The sequence below is a fragment of the Tiliqua scincoides genome, chromosome 2 (genome assembly GCF_035046505.1).
Source record: "Tiliqua scincoides isolate rTilSci1 chromosome 2, rTilSci1.hap2, whole genome shotgun sequence".
In the NCBI taxonomy this organism is placed as follows: Eukaryota; Metazoa; Chordata; class Lepidosauria; order Squamata; family Scincidae; genus Tiliqua; species Tiliqua scincoides.
In genome coordinates, this window is record NC_089822.1 from 88122616 (window position 1) to 88139403 (window position 16788).

Genomic DNA, 16788 nt, shown 5'->3' on the forward strand with positions numbered 1-16788 from the left:
TGTTCAATTTTGCTCTCCAGTATGGCCAATCCTGCCCCCTCATGGGCCTGATTTGCCCATTCCCCCCCCCCAGGCTGCTCAGAGTAGCCCTTGCCTACTCTGGCATGTGCTCCTTCTGGATCTGGCGCCAACAGGATGGCACAGGCCTTCACCCCAGTGCCACTAACTTCTGCACTGTCACAACATGCTTTGCAGCAAATTTGTGACAGTTTGCACCAGGAGCGAAGAGAGGGGTTAGGTCTGCTTCAGTCTACTGTGTACTGAAGGACTTCAGGACAGTCTTCAGGACTATCACAGTCTACTTCATGCCCCAGCACTCACCGCAATGGCACTAGAAATGTACCTCATCCAATGTGACACCAGTATCAAATACAAGACCAATATCAGCCTAACAGAATCTTAGGGTTCTCTTGTACCAGCAGCAGTCACCAACAAAACATTTTACAGCCATATAAAGACACTTGTGTCACAGCACTCACAAGCCATTTTATTTAGTTAATAAATAACCTAACTCAAAGGGTCAGTGTGGATAAGATATCAAGAATAAACTACAAATCAATTGAGAAAAATTCATATCTCACCTTAGTGCCACCAAACACAGGCCTCCAAACACCATCATGAAAAAAAATCTTACAAAAAAATTGTCTACTGAAAGTAGTGTGTGTGTGTGTGTGTGTGTGTGTGTGTGTGCGCGCGCGCGCGTGTGCGCACACGCGCCTGGGAAGTCTCACTTAGCAGTGGCCCAGTACAGACATAATGCTGGTTCCCGCCAAATGATGATTTGCCATCCTCATTGTGCACTTCCTTCACTTTCTTTGTTTCCCAGCATTACTGGCTTAGCAAGCAGCTGATCTGATGATTTAAAATGTCATTATTTTATTTTACAGTATTTTTATTCTACCTTTTCCCCCAAAGGGACCCGTCAACTGACTTTCCTATTTAATCCTTGTTACAGGCCACACTGCTCTATATTACATTTTGTTCTCAGAGACACTGAAGCGTTGTGACACACCTAATCTAACAGAGTCCAGTCTTCTCTTGACTTCCTTTCTGCCAATACACAATCCTTCCAGAAAGATCAAGGCTACATGCGCCTTTGCAAAGGGAAGCAAAAGTCCATCCTAGACCTAAACTGATAGGGGAGGAGGGGAGAGTAGTTTATGGTTTCTAATATTTAAAAAATGCCTGCTTAAAGAGACCTATCCAGAACTCCATAGCATTATTTATATAACACCATCAATATGCATGGCACTTTACAACTGAAGAGGTCAGATTCCTCACAATCTAAAAATAGAAACAAAGGAGGGGGGGTGAATGATGCCAGGGTAAGTGCGAAAGACTATGCATATACTTGGGCTAAATTTTACAGTAAACTTACAGGACTAGCAGTGCCAAAGGCCTCAGGAAATAGAGGGAGGATAAATGCAACTGCCAATGGAGACCAGAAGTTGAATGGTTGCAACTGCCACCTGCCCTTCCTTTCCATCTAAGCAGCAGTCTCCAAACTAATCTCAAAATAATATTCTCCGTCCCGAGTGGACCTTACCATTCTACCATTGCGCCGCATGTTTTTCAAACAGAACAGGTCACAGCTGCACTCTGGGTAGTCACTTCTCCCTAGATATCCTGTGACTCAGCCTTCTGGGATGCTGGGCAACTGATGTGACTGACCAGAGCATCCCTGTTACCTGTTATGTTTGAAAAAACATGTGGTGTCATGGCAGAATGATAAGCTGTGCTCATTGGCGGGGGGGGGGAGGGCTTTCTCCAAACCCTGGATTTAGCCTGCAGGCTGGGGTTTGGAGAGCCCTGAACAGGGGTCCCCAAACCCTTGCTCGGGGGCCAGATGTGGCTTGTGGCAAGCCTCTATCCAGCCTGTGGCAAGCCTCTGGACACCTGCAATCTCTGGCCTGCTCAACCAAATGTGACCAGAGCTGTGCTCCTGTTGCATTTGGAGGGTGTTCTGAGGGCTGGGGAGGCCATGCGCCTCCCCTCAGCATGCTTTCTAAAGGTCCAGAAGTGACATTTTGGGCCATCTGAAGCCCTTAGGCTTTCTGAAGCTTTCTAATGTATTTATTTAAATTTTATATTTAAAATTTATTTCTTTATCTGGTCTTCGACACCATGCCAGATGACCTAAAAGTTTAGAGACCCCCTGCTCTAGCACAAAGTAAGAGACTCCCTCCCTTGCTTTCACTATGTATCAGAAGTGGAGCTAGGGCGGTGGAACAGTAAGTATAGGATACTCCACAACACACTATGTAAGCAGTCCTTCCCCCTCGCCGTTGGAGCCATTCAGGGCAGCAGCAGCAAGGCACCATTACTGACTCAAATGGCTCCAACGCTGAGGGGGAGGGTCCACTTACACAGTGCGTTAAGGAGCATGCCGTACTTACCATGCCGCCACCACCTCCCCAGCTCCACTCCGGCTGTGTAGCACAAGCAACTCTAAGCAGGAAGGGTGTACCACTTTGTGGCTAACCTTATTACCCTTTGAGCCTTCCGGCATCAACAAAGAATGCAGAGGTTTTGTCTCTTGCTTTGTGGCAAATTTCAAAGAAAATCAGAAGCAGCTCTCTCACTACTTCCAATGTTCCCCAATGCCTGATACAAAGACAAGAACTAAGGGCAGTCATAAGCAGCATGAGAGACTCTCACTGTTTCTGACCATCTCCAAAGTCACATGTGAAGTGAGAGATGAGCTCCTACCTCTCCTCTGAGTTTTGTGCATATTCTAGAGGACACGGGAGGGTGATGTCCATGACAAGTGAAAAGAGAGACTGGCTACCATTTTTAGCTCCCTGATCTCCAGTCCAAGCCCCCCCCCCCACCAACACCCAAGACCAAGAAGTCATGCAACACCATCCCCATGCCAAGCAAAGTGCACCACACACACTTTTTTCCTATGCTGCTGTCCCATCAGCAGCCCCACCAATTTCCTTACTTTCCCGCTCTTATCCTCCTGCCACCAGTAACATCTTTTTCCCCATTCTTGGTGCCTGACATTTAAGGAGGAAGGGAAGAAAATAGGAAAGGAACAGAGACTGGTAGCCTAGACTGGCTCTACTCGCCACCTATTCTCTTCCCGACACTTTCTGCATTTTTAAATGGCAGGATGCTGCGGGGAGGCTTATTCTCCCTGCTTTTGAAATAGCAGGCACCACAGAAGGAACCAAGAGGAGGAAGGCAGTGGTGACTCCCCATCACCACACTGCTGCCACCTCCACCAGGTAATAAGTTGCTGTTCTACCAATGTGTGCTATCATGGACCCAAGACCTCACTGGGGCTCATCTGAAGGCCGGCCCTATCCCAACCCTCTTGAGAACTGCAGATATAGCTAATATATATTAGATAGAAAACTATTAATGTCATTGCAAAGATTTTTGTTGGTGAGAAGATCCTTCAGAAGACAGAAATATTAAATTTCATTAGATGGAGGCTTAGGAGGACATCAATATATCTCTAACATGTGAGAGAACATATTTAGAAAACAAAACATTCTGATCTCTTTTCAACTCTAAACTGTAAACTGTGTGAGTTGTGCAGCTGCAGGATAACAGTTAATCCACAGGCCTTGCTCTTTAAACACTTAAACCACTCCTGGATTCCCATAACCTTTTACACAGTAGAATCTAGCCATGAAATAGGTCATGATGTTAAGCAACCTCTAAATCTCTCTGGATTCCAACTTGTGTCCAACACTCAAAGGCATTGGCAGTTCTTCCATTAGGTTCCTTTTCAGACTCCAAGCACAAAGTAAGGATTATCCAAGACAATGCACAAGTTGTCAGAGAAAGGCAAAATAATGAATCCTTACACTGAGAAGCAAGGCACGGGGAAGCCTGGAAGATGTGCCCTTGTTTGAGAGATGCATTATATGGTAATCTTGAAAAAAGCTAGAAGGTACAGTGGCATTTCCAGCGATGAGCAAAATGGTAAGTTTTGCAGGTGTCTCAAAGCACAGTGTAAGTGGCCCCTGCTCCTCACCTTCAGAGCCATTCCAGGCATTGAGAGCAAAGCGGAGGAGCCTTCTCTCACCACCCGAAATTGCTTCAGAGGCAAGGAGGAGGGGCACTTACACAGCTAGTTGAGGCACCTGCAAAACTTACCGTTTTGCACTCTCCCACAGGAATGCCACTGAGAAGATAGACAAGGAGATCCGGCTTTATACTACAGCACTTGCTTCTCACACTAGTTTCCAGCTGCTTGAACAACTGTAACTTCTCTTCCAAGTCTTTAGAATGGGAGCCCCTCCCAGGTGGCCACACACCACTAACATCAAGTTTCGGCAAAAAAAAAAAAAGAGAGAGAGAGAGAAAGAGAAGCTCCACAAGATTTAACTACTTGTCAAGATGGATAGCTACCTAACAAGCTACTTGTCAATTTGGTTTTAAAACCAAACCTTTTACCAAAACAATACAGGCATCCCCCTGTATCCACATATTCATTATCCATATCTGCAAGGAATAGCTTCCTGCTGTTACCACAGATGCCCAAAACCATGGATAGCAGTGTACTGTTATGTGGAACCCCCAGGTAGTTACTGAACAGAGAGATGAATCCTCAGCACAATGCTAACAGGAACAGGAAAGAACAGCAGAGGAAGCTTTCTGTAAAATGAAACAGAAAGTGAAAACACTATACTGGTACCTGGTAAAGGAAGTGACAGCAAGGAAACTAACAGGAAGGAGAGTCTAGCACTCTCACTGTCTGCTTCCTCTGCTGTCCACTTCCTGTTGGCTAACAATCTTCTAGTAGCTATGAGTCTAGCATTCTCACTGGCTGCTTCCCCTGCTGTCCCTTCCTGTTAGTGTCACTTTGCAGACAAAGTGTTTGCAAACAAACAGAGGCTAGACCTGAGCACAACGGGGGGGGGGGGATTTGAGAACCACAAGTAAATGAAACCGTGGATACAGGGTATCTACTATACATTTGTCTTTTCCGAGACTGAGCCCAATTTTGAGGCACTTCTTTCACAGTAGTTCAGTGATCTGGCTTCCATTTAGTGTTAATGTACACATAAGTTTGTCTTATTATCTCCAACTTTCTATTTTAGAAACAGATACTCAAGAGTAATGGAATAACCAAAGTATCATCAAGTATGTGCAATCATCTTACAAAGATTCTTTTCATGGTAAACTATCGAGTTAATACCAATACATCGTATTAATACACTAAACACAGAATGGAGGCAGCAATATGTCTGAGACACATCAAACCAAATGATAGGCCTAGCCAGCACAAGATTATCCAAGGAAAGTTGTGACAGAGAACAGACCTTTTACACAATAAAATTACACTACTGGGTGTGAAGCAGTTGTTTAGAAGGTGCTTTGGAAAATTATTTCCATCCAATTTAAACTTGAAGGTATCTACCGTATTTTTCGCTCTATAAGACGCACTTTTTCCCCCCCAAAAAGTGGGGGAAAAAGTGTGTGCGTCTTATGGAGCGAATACTGCAAAAAAAAACAACAAAAAACTCCGCCCCTGTCCCCGCCCCCTGCCCGCTCTGCTCGGCTCTGCTTCCCAGGAAAGCATGGGTGGGGTGGCAGTCTTGCTGAGCAAGCCTGCATGTCTACTCAGAAGTAAGTCTCAGAGTCACTGGGGCTCAGTCCCAGGAAAGCGTGGGTGGGATGGCAGTCTTGCTAAGCAAGCCCCTAGAGCAGGGGTGCTCATTATGTCGATCCTCCAGCTACCAGTCCATCTCCAGGCGAAATGAGTCAATCGCGGGCTTCTCTCCTGTCCACGCATCCCTAGGAGTGAGCCCCTGGCAGGCTTGTGAGCCCAGGGAGCGAGCCTAGGGAGTGAGTCCAGGGAGCCCAGGGACTGAGACGGGCTCCTCCCTGGGAGAGGAGGCGCTGGCAGGCTTTTCTCCCGTCCACTCATCCCTGGGAGTGAGCCCCATTGGCTCTACTGGGGCTGACTTACCTTTCTTCTGCTTTTGCACTGGTATGTATGGAGATCTGCACCACCCCCCCACTTCTATCTGTTGGTTCTGTGTGCAAGGGGTTTTGCAATGGTCTTGCTGTGATGTCTATACAGAGATCTTACCTGCCCCACACTTTTCCCCTGCTTTTGCACTGGTATGTATGGAGATCTGCACCCCTCCCCCCACTTCCATCTGTTGGTTCTGTGTGCAAGGGGTTTTGCAATGGTCTTGCTGTGATGTCTATACAGAGATCTTACCTGCCCCACACTTTTCCCCTGCTTTTGCACTGGTATGTATGGAGATCTGCACCCCCCCCACTTCCATCTGTTGGTTCTGTGTGCAAGGGGTTTTGCAATGGTCTTGCTGTGATGCCTATACAGAGATCTTACCTGCCCCACACTTTCCCCCTGCTTTTACACTGCTATGTATGGAGATCTGCGCCCCCCCCCACTTCCATCTGTTGGTTCTGTGTGCAAGGGGTTTTGCAATGGTCTTGCTGTGATGTCTATACAGAGATCTTACCTGCCCCACACTTTTCCCCTGCTTTTGCACTGGTATGTATGGAGATCTGCACCCCTCCCCCCACTTCCATCTGTTGGTTCTGTGTGCAAGGGGTTTTGCAATGGTCTTGCTGTGATGTCTATACAGAGATCTTACCTGCCCCACACTTTTCCCCTGCTTTTGCACTGGTATGTATGGAGATCTGCACCCCTCCCCCCACTTCCATCTGTTGGTTCTGTGTGCAAGGGGTTTTGCAATGGTCTTGCTGTGATGCCTATACAGAGATCTTACCTGCCCCACACTTTCCCCCTGCTTTTGCACTTCTATGTATGGAGATCTGCGCCCCCCCCCCCACTTCCATCTGTTGGTTCTGTGTGCAAGGGGTTTTGCAATGGTCTTGCTGTGATGTCTATACAGAGATCTTACCTGCCCCACACTTTTCCCCTGCTTTTGCACTGGTATGTATGGAGATCTGCACCCCCCCCCCCACTTCCATCTGTTGGTTCTGTGTGCAAGGGATTTTGCACTGGTCTTGCTGTGATGCCTATACAAAGATCTTCCCTTCCCCACACCTTTCCCCTGTTTTTGCACTGGTCTGTATAGAGATCTGCCCCCCCCCCCCTTGTATTGGAATCCAGGAAGATCTGGTGAGGAGGTAGATGTGGTGTCAGCAGTGGCCCCTTTAAGGGTAAGGCCTGGGCTTCCAGGGAGTGTGCTGCACAGCTGCAGCCACTGGAAGGCAATAGGGCCCTCAGGGATATAAGGAGTACCAGAGGCAGAAAGGGTTTGTGGGTTTTGAAGGAGTGCAGGTTGGAGGTAGGGGAGGAGACTGACTGGGTTTATTGAATTTGGAATTTGACTGTGGATTGTGACTGGACTTGGATACCCTGATGGATTTGACTGACCTACCTGGAACCTGACCTTGGACTGTAATTTGGCTTATTGGCTCTGGACTCTGATTGATGGGACTGATTTACTTGGCATCTGTGGACTGGAACTGGACTCACTTTTGCTTGCTGCACTGGTGAGTTGCATAAGGGGGACTGATCAGCCTTAAGCAGGCATGAGGCCCAGTGGATTGGAATTTGGCAGAACATCATTGTAGCAGAAAGATAATGTGATCCCCTATTTGTGTGCACCTGCTTTTGTGTCTAGCGATGATGAGTTCTTGGTGTTTCCAGGAAACTAGAGTGCTCAAACCTTTAAGTCTCTCCATTTGTTAATGACAGTGATAATGGTTCTTAATGCCACTGTTGACTGCTGTTCACTTTACATGGATCAAATGTTATTCTGTTATAGTTTATTAAATATTTTATTACACTATTTGGTTCAGAATATTTTTTTTTCTTGTTTTTCTCCTCTAAAAACTAGGTGCATCTTATGGTCAGGTGCGTCTTATGGAGCGAAAAATACGGTATTTGCAAAAGCAATGCAGAGTTTTATACTATAGAGCAGGGGTGTCCAAAGTTTTTGGCAGGAGGGCCACTCATCTCTCTGACACTGTGTTGGGGGCCACGGGGAAAAAAAGAATTAACTTACATTTAAAATTTGAATATATTTACATAAATATACATAAATGAATATATTAAAGATTAACTTATACGAATGAATGAAGGTCTTGCAATAGCTCAAGACCTATAAAAGGCCTTGCACAAAGCAAGGCTGGCCTTTCCTTTGCTGCCGCTACTGCATCACAGACGTGAAACAAGAAGCAGTGGAGGGAGCCCTCATCCCACAGCTCACATGAGAGGTCAAACAGTCGCTCTCATGCTGATAGCAGTTGCATTGGGACAGTGTGGGCTCCAACAAATCTCCGGAGGGCCACAGGCTCATTGGAGACTGGGGGCTCCCTGAGGGCCACACTGAGAGGCCTCGAGGGCCGCATGTGGCCCCAGGGCCGGGGTTTGGGCACCCCTGCTATAGAGTCAGGGGAAAACATGACATCAGGTGGGAGACATTGCAATATCCGCCTTCCTGTGCCACTGCAATAATCCACGAGGCTCATGGCCATGTGGTATGAACCCACACTACAGCTCCTCCCTACTGCAGTACTACCCCACTTTCCAGGAGGGGTTACACTAACATGAAAAAGAGTTGCAGCATGGGTCCTGTAGCAAGTTCCAGGAGTTTTCACATTACTTCAGCAGTTCAGGAAAGGGCTATACTACAGTAACTCCTATGCTCTAAATCAGGGGTGCCCAAACCCTGGCCCTGGGGCCACTTGCGGCCCTCGAGGACTCTCAATGTGGCCCTCAGGGAACCCCCAGTATCCAATGAGCCTCTGGCCCTCCAGAAATTTGTTGGAGCCTGCACTGGCCCGACGCAACTGCTCTCAGCGTGAGGGCGACTGTTTGACCTCTCAAGTGAGCTGTTGGATGAGGGTTCCCTCCACTGCTTGCTGTTTCACATCCGTGATACAGTAGTGGCACCAAAGAAAATGCCAGTTTTGCTTTGTGCAAGGCCTTCTATAGGCCTTGAGCTATTGCAAGACCTTCATGTAAATTCATCTTTAATATATTCATTTATGTAAAAATATGTAAATTTATTCAGATTTTAAATGTAAATTAATTATTTTTTCCCCATCCCCTGACACAGTGTCAGAGAGATGATGTGGCCCTCCTGCCAAAAACTTTGGACACCCCTGCTCTAAATCTAAACCAGCGTTTCTCAAACTGTGGGTCGCGACCCACTCAGTGGGTCGCAAGCTAATTCCACGTGGGTCCCCATTCATTTCAATATTTTCAATATATTAGACTTGCTGTGACCATGGTATGTGACTGCATTTGGAAAAATGTTAGAGACCTGGATTTTTAACAGGCTACTGTGTACATGCTTTAGACAATGATAGTAAATGGGACTAACTCCTGGGTAAGCGTGGGCAGGATTACAGTCTAAGATTGTTAAAATTTTTCCTGCTTTATGATGTCGCTTCCAGTATTGAAATCACTTCCAGCAGGTCCTGACAGATTCTCATTCCAAAAAGTGAGTCCTGGTGCTAAATGTGTGAGAACCACTACTCTAAACAGAATATTCAAGGAGCCCAGAACTAATGAGCACAGGTATATGAGCATCTTCAAAACAATTTTTAAAATAACATTACTCTCAGGAATATAGTGGTAAGAGACTTACGGCCCAATCCTATGGTCCGCACCGCGCCTCCACGGCGCGGACCACAGTCGCAAACATACTGTAAGACAAGTTCGCAGGGCTTACTGCCGGGCTCCCGCCAGTGGTGGCTCATCGCTGGCCGGCACTGAGCCACTGCCCAGTGGGCACCCATTTTCCACAGCTTGGTGGTGCCTGCGACCACCGGGCTGCAGAACGGGGAATGGGGGTGTTCCTGGGGGTGTGGGGGAGGTGTTCCGGGGAGGGGGGAGGTGTTCCGGGGAGGCGTTTCTAGGGGTGTTCCTGGGGGAGAGGCGGGTCTGCGGAGCCAAGCTCCGCAGGATCCCAGGCACTCATGGATCCCAGGCACTCCCAGGCGCGCTACACGAGCGACTTCACTTTAGCAGCGACCAAACAGTCACCACTAAAGTGAGTACTCCCAATGCGGGACTGCTTCCCTTACTCGGGAGAAGGGGACAAACATCCCCTTCTCTCGAGGAGCCTCCTAAGGTAGCACGGGAGGCTTGGGATCCGGCGGGAGCCCTTTGTGGAGCCCGCAGCTCCGGGCAGCTCAGGATTGGGCTGCCAAACCAGTACCAGTGGCTGTTTTCTATCCTCACCCAATGAAGGGGGGGGGAGTCTTGCTGCAAAAAAATATTTCCAACTTTTGTTGTTTTTAAGAGATGGATTTTTACATGGGACAGAAAGGTGTGCAATCTTCAAAGAACCATTTAAAAGATTGGGGAGCATTAATGAAATAATAGGACATTGCTGGAGGGTGGAAGAAAGGAATCTTGCAGCTATTCAGCACTATTTTGAAAGGACTTTACTTAAAAAAGAAACAAATAATTAAGACAGGATGGCACTGACATGCAAAGATGCTGTGTCACTATCACCAGTCATGTCAAGAGCACTATCCAATAGGAACCAGGGACACCCACTTGCCACAATTACAGTATTACAAGATATGCAGCACCTATGACAGGCATAGTTCCAGCAACAAAATATTGCTGTCTGAGTTCTGGTGAAGCAGTGGTAATCCCTTATTTCATAACTCCGCATCCCCATAGACCACCTATAGTACAGTAACTGCTATTTACAAAACCTCAGCCTTAAATTCACAAGGGCTGCAACAAAGCACATACCATAGACATTTATGGGATGCAATTCTGAGTAAGCATGCTGAGGTTCACTCTGTGTATGACCTTAAGCCACTATCTCTCCAACTTAGCCCTCAGTCAAATGTTGGCTGGGAACCTGTGTGTGTGTCTGTCAATTTTGGAGACAGAAGATAGCTATTCTAAGAAGAATATGATGGGAATGAAATATCTCATACTATTACACTTGCTTGCATATAACTACCCAATCCTATCCCCCACCATTGAGAGCAACGGAGATATGCTGATGCATAGCGTGCAACATCCAATGGTGTGGGGGGGGGGGGTTCATACAGTCAGCAAGAGGTGAATAAAAAAAAATTTTTTACTTATCCCCTGGGAGGCTGCCTGATCACACATGGGTCTTCTCAGACCTTTGCCAGCCATTTTCCTGGCATGTCAGATAATAATAATCAAATAACTAATGGCTCTCTGTCCCAAAAGGGCTCACAATCTAAAAATATGCAAAAGAACACCAGCAGGCAGCCACTAGAAAATACACTGCTGGAGCACCCACTTGAAAGAGTGCCTCTTACCAGTTAGCAGGGGTTAGCAGATGAAAGAAAAGGGGCAGGGCAGCCTGGGAGAGAGGGGATAGGATCTGTCACACACTGGTGCAGCCGAGATCCACCCTCATCCTTCTCCCTGCCCACAATATGCCTCCGCCATCAACTTCCAATACTGGCAGAGGCTCCAGGAGTCACAACTGTGCACTCCATGCTGCTGTACATTTGCAGCAACAGTCCCAACACATGTGGTGGCAGCCCAACTTTTACACCACTGTAAAGGACCTGTGCTGCCAAACACTAGTACAAGACTCCAACAGGATTGGGGCCTGAATCTCTCAACATTCTGTTGCAAAAGAAGAACTAAATCATGCCTTTTCAAACATGAGAAAATGGGGGGGGGGGGAGAGAGAGAAGACTTATTCAAGGCCAGGAGGATTTATTCTAAGGCAGTGGTTCTCACACATTTAGCAACGGGACCCACTTTTTATAATGAAAATCTGTCAGGACCCACCAGAAGTGATGTCATGACCAGAAGTGACATCATCAAGCAGGAAAATTTTTAACAATCCTAGGCTGCAATCCTACCCACACCTACCCAGGAGTAAGTCCCATTGGCTATCATTGTTAAAAGAATACTGTATACATAGTAGCTTGTTGAAAGTACAGGTCTATTAACATTTCCTCAAATGCAGTCACAGACCATGGTAACATCAAGTCTAACATATTAAAAAATATTGAAATGAATGGAGACCCACCTGAAATTGGCTTGTGACCCATATGGTAGGTCCCAACCCACAGTTTGAGAAACACTGTTCTAAGGGAAGAACTAGGGCAGGGGCATCAAACTCATTTCATACAGAGGACCAAACAGCACTCATGATGCCTGCTGAGGGCCAGAAGTGATGTCATTAAGCAGGAAGTTATGCCATTAAACAGGTCATGACCAGAAATAAGCACTTTTTCTCATTTGGGAACTCATTAGCTGCAAATGACAGAAGAAAAAAATCTAAAATCTTGATCATACAGTATTTCAAGGTATGGGAGAGTCCAATTATCATGCGGGCCACCCTTTCAGCAGTGACAGCTTAGCACGAGTCAGCAGCTGAGAGCCAGAGGACCAAAGCTTCTGCAGGCCACATCCAGACCCCAGGCCTTATGTTTTATTATTATTATTATCATTGATATACCGCTTTTCAACAAAAAAGTTCACAAAGTGGTTTACAGAGAAAAATCAAACAATTAATGGCTTGACACCCTTGAACAATGGTTTTACACTCTTGAGCAAGGGGTGACACCCCTTAACACTTTATTAAGGGAGCATTGTTCCAGCCAAACAGCCCAAAAGTTATAATTATAGAGCAGTATTATATCTGATGGATGTCAGTGGGGTGCACAACGCAATTCTATATATCAGTGTTTCTTAACCAGTGGTATGGATCCACCAGTGGTACTTGAGGTGGTGTCCGGTGGCACTCATGGGACCACTGGACACCTGCCACCCAGCAGTGAGACCAGGAACGCGACAAGACAAACAGCAGTAGAAGTCTCAGCTTAGTGAGCAGAGCTCCAAAGCACACTTTTCTACAATCAAAAAAGCCCTCCTGTCCACCCTGAGCCTCTTACTGGTGTTTGCCACTTAGCATCAGGCCTCCCAATCTAGAAGTAACTGGCGATTATGTCATTGCCAGTTACTTCCAATGGTACTTTGAATAGATGGACCATGTAAGGATGAACATTGAGAAACACTGCCATGTATGCATCTTTACTGGAAGGAGTTCCATCTGTTTGCTGGGGCTTACCCCACAGTAAATGTGCACAGGACCAGGAGAATAGAAACGTGTGTGTGTGTGTGTGTGTGTGTGTGTGTGTGAGAGAGAGAGAGAGAGAGAGAGAGAGAGAGACTGATTCAGTCACAAAATACATTTCCCAGCTTGCCTCACTGTCATATACTGCGGATGTTTCCTGCCACAAAGAATCACTTCCCTGGGATGCCACGCCTCATTACAGCAAGGCCCTGTCCCTTTAACATGGGGATGGAGGGGACAGAGTCACCACCATTGGCAGGGCAATACAGTCAGGGGTAGGAAAGCCACATATGATGCTTCCCCAGCACTTGCAGCATGCCTTTCCCCAAGGCAGACACGTTGGAGAAAAATCCCTAAACTACCTCAGTTGCAAAACGAGAGTGGGAGAGGTGGGGCAGGGGCGAGAGGCCAGCACACCCTTGCAGATTTCATCTCCCCCCACCAGCCCTTGGCTGCAAACCCAGAAGTATCCAGGAGAGGCTCCTAGAACCAGCTTTGGACCCAGAAAAGTCAAGACATGAGCGCTGCCTCCATCATCAAGCATTCTGCATCATCATGCACAGAGATGGGGGCAGGAGAAGGACTACAGGCCCAAGTGATTTGTGACTACTGGGGGGAAAAGAGGGACTGAAATCCAAAGTCTCCCCACAAAAAAAGCAAGCCACGTTTGAAACAGGTTTATCTCCCCCCCCCCCCCCCAATCTGGGGCACAGCCCTGGAGGAATGAAAAGCCACACACAGACAGAGCAACTGTAAAACAAGCACAGAGGATCTTTCCATTCAAGCCATTTCTGCCCAAGCTTGCATGTACAACTCAACAGGGATCCAATGTAGAAATGGGTTTAAAAATGCAAAAACCCCAAGGTGGTGTCAGTGCCACTGGTGTGTGAGGGAAGGTGGGGGGAGGGGAGGGGGCACCCCCTCACGCCTACCCAAGCTGAAGCTTCACTTTCCACTCCTTAATGACTTTGCACAACAGAGGCCTACGACACGCAGCAGCTACTCCTCGCCCTCTCGCTTCATCGCAGCTCCTGGGGGGGGAACCCCTACCATTCCCTCACCCCCTTCATGGACCCACAACGTGGCCCTCCACAGCCAGCCCCAACCACCCGCACCCCTCACCCCCAACCACCCACCCCACAGGGGCATCCCCCAAACGGCAACTGCCCCGACCACTCCCCTATACACAGGCGAGGAGGAGGAAGAGATGCCCCCCCGTCCTAAGGCATGGAACCCAAAAGACCACCTGTCCGCCGAGAAAAGCCCCCCCACACCAGCCCCTCAAGAGAAAGGGCTGTGCTTTGCCCCCCATCCACCCCAGAGAACACTCACTCTGTTCATCCTGAGCAGCAGAGGCGGCCGCAGCCATGTTGTCAGCTGAGAAGAGAAGGAAGGAAGGAGGGTGAATCTTATCCAGTTCTCCTCTCACTCAGGGGTGGCTGTGCAAGGCGGGGGGGGGGAGGACAGGACTGGGGGGTTCCTTCACCCCCCTTCTCCTCTTCCTTGTAGCTTCTCCTGAGAGTAAGCTGCAGAGGAAAGGCTGCTCGCTGCTTTTCTCCTCCTCCCTCTTGTGACTCTCCCCTAAAACACCAACCACTGGGAGAGACAGCAGAGCTTATGCCCTGCTACTCACTCTGTACATCTGCTTTACACACACCCTTCCCCCAACCCACCCTCCTGGCTTTCCTTTAGTTTTATATTTAGAAAAAGCTGAGCCATCGTCCCACCCCCACCATCTATTTTCTCCCCCTTCTCTCTCCTTTGCTACCTTCAGTCACTCCCTGATTGTGGGAAACCAAAGCAAGAGCTCCGCACACAGATGGACTAAGGGTATTAAAATCCAAGAGGGTGGTGGTGAAAAATCCCTGTTTCCTATTGTACCTGCTCTGTTAGATCTTTCTGTTCTGCTTTCCTCATTCATCAGTTCCCTAGCTACTAAGATGGAGAAAGGAGGGTATGGGGAAAAAGAAACTGACCTATATCCATGCTGCCCTCCATGACTGGTGATGTAGACTTTTTCCTCCAAAATGGGTGGCAAAGAAAAAACAGGTCAATGCTTTAAAAAAAAAAAAATCAAGAGTTTCTCCCCCTATCTGCAGAAGGTGATTGTAGCAGCCTGACAAGACAATTCTGTGCATGTCTACGCAGAAATAAGTTGCACTATGTTCAGTGGGGCTTACTCTAAGGAAAGCGTGTTTTGGATTGTAACCTGAGTAATTTCCATCTCAAAATGGATCTGGGTGACACAGAGCCAGAAGTGGGGTTGTATAGTTTTAGAAATCCATTAGGAGCAAACTCAAAATCCCTAAACAGATTTTGTTACGCAAACCGCCCCCTCATACACATATTCCTACCGGATTTGGCTAATGTGAAAGAATAGATTTTTATCCACATATCTCTGTATGAGTCAAATGGGGATGGTTATCCATAGTAGTGACTGCGAATGTAAAATGCTCACAGGGATAGAAAAAAAACTAGTGAAATGTCTATCATTGGGATTGCACTGTGTGTGCAGAGGAAGGGCATTTCATTTACGAGAAAAACATGCATGCAGAAAAACATATCACGCACATGCCCCTGTAAGATCGCTGTCACTGGTAGCCAGACTACCAGTGTCCAGGTCTATTATAGTGTATGAGCCAAGTGCAGTGTTTCTTTACCAACTCTGCCCCCATTTGAAATATCTGATCCTTGTCCAGGTGAGAATCAAGCTTATCTGTTACAAGCTTTCTTCATCTACCCAGATTCATCCCAAGTTCAGTCTTTAAATGCCTCCATTTAAAAAAATTCATCTTGCACACTTTCTGCAGTGTAAAGTAATTTCTGTCACTAGTGTTTACATTAAAAGATTTGTGCACATAAGGAAATATTGGATCATCACAACTTTGAAACCAGGTTGTAGAGTAGATTGCAGTTCTTTGATCAGAAATTATGTAGCCAGGAAGATGAAGCAAAGACATCACTCCTTTGCCTCAGCAGACTAATACTGGATCAGAAAGAACCATCTACATAAATAAGGACAGATTTTTGGCACAGTACAGTGCAGAGTGTAGGAGTCAATTGTGCATCCAACTTGCAATCAACTCACAGATATGTACTAATGTAGACACAGTCCTGCATAAGTACTGCAAGTTCTGTTTGCAGTTCTATTGGTATTATTTGTTTATTTGTGTAGTACCATCTGTGTGCATGGTGCTTCATAGAGTGAAAAGATAAGTAAATGTGAAAAGTTGAACCTACCACTGGATCATAGACAAGAGATGTTGAATTTCCATAAATTTCAAAATCACAGAAAATAAAGCTGCTTATCCTATACATGCTTACTTGAGAGTAAGCCACATTAAATGCAGTGGATCTTATTTTTTAGTAATAAGGCATAGCCTTGCACTGTGTGTATATTTTTCTTTAAGAAAAAAAAAGATTAAAAAAATTATATAATTACAGGACTGACATTGTAGTCCTGTTCATGTTTACATAGAAGTCCCAATGAGTCAATGGGACTTACTCCCAAGTAAGCATGTATAGGTTTGCAGTCTTATCCTCTGATGTTTACCTGTATGCCTGGTGGTCAGAAGGTACGGCTGTCCCAGCCGGAGAAGTCAGTTTCTGTCTTAGCAGAGTAATTTTCTGCCATGCCAAGGTGCTTATCCCTTCATCATTTGTTCTACTTTTGCCTCTCTTGGTATAATGGTAGAAGCCAGGAAAAGTTCATGATGCAGACAATATTTTCTATTATTAAGAATATTTATATACCACATTTCAACAATGGAAGGTTCACAAG

At 46.6% G+C, this 16788-nt stretch overlaps 1 protein-coding gene across 3 annotated transcripts in view; it reads right to left on the minus strand.

Moving 5' to 3' along the window:
- Positions 1 to 15022, minus strand: part of ECPAS (Ecm29 proteasome adaptor and scaffold) — an 85717-nt gene extending 70695 nt beyond the window's left edge. For 2 of the 3 annotated variants that reach the window (XM_066613627.1, XM_066613625.1), the window contains exons 1-2: positions 14984 to 15022; positions 14340 to 14384 (exon numbers count right to left, since the gene is read on the minus strand). In XM_066613627.1, the coding sequence (XP_066469724.1) occupies positions 14340 to 14384; positions 14984 to 15005 (67 nt within the window). In that variant the 5' untranslated portion in view covers positions 15006 to 15022. Of the gene's footprint in view, positions 1 to 14339; positions 14385 to 14775; positions 14792 to 14983 lie in introns of those variants that run through there. The other variant, XM_066613626.1, reaches the window with a different exon arrangement.
- Positions 15023 to 16788: the final 1766 nt, after the last annotated feature.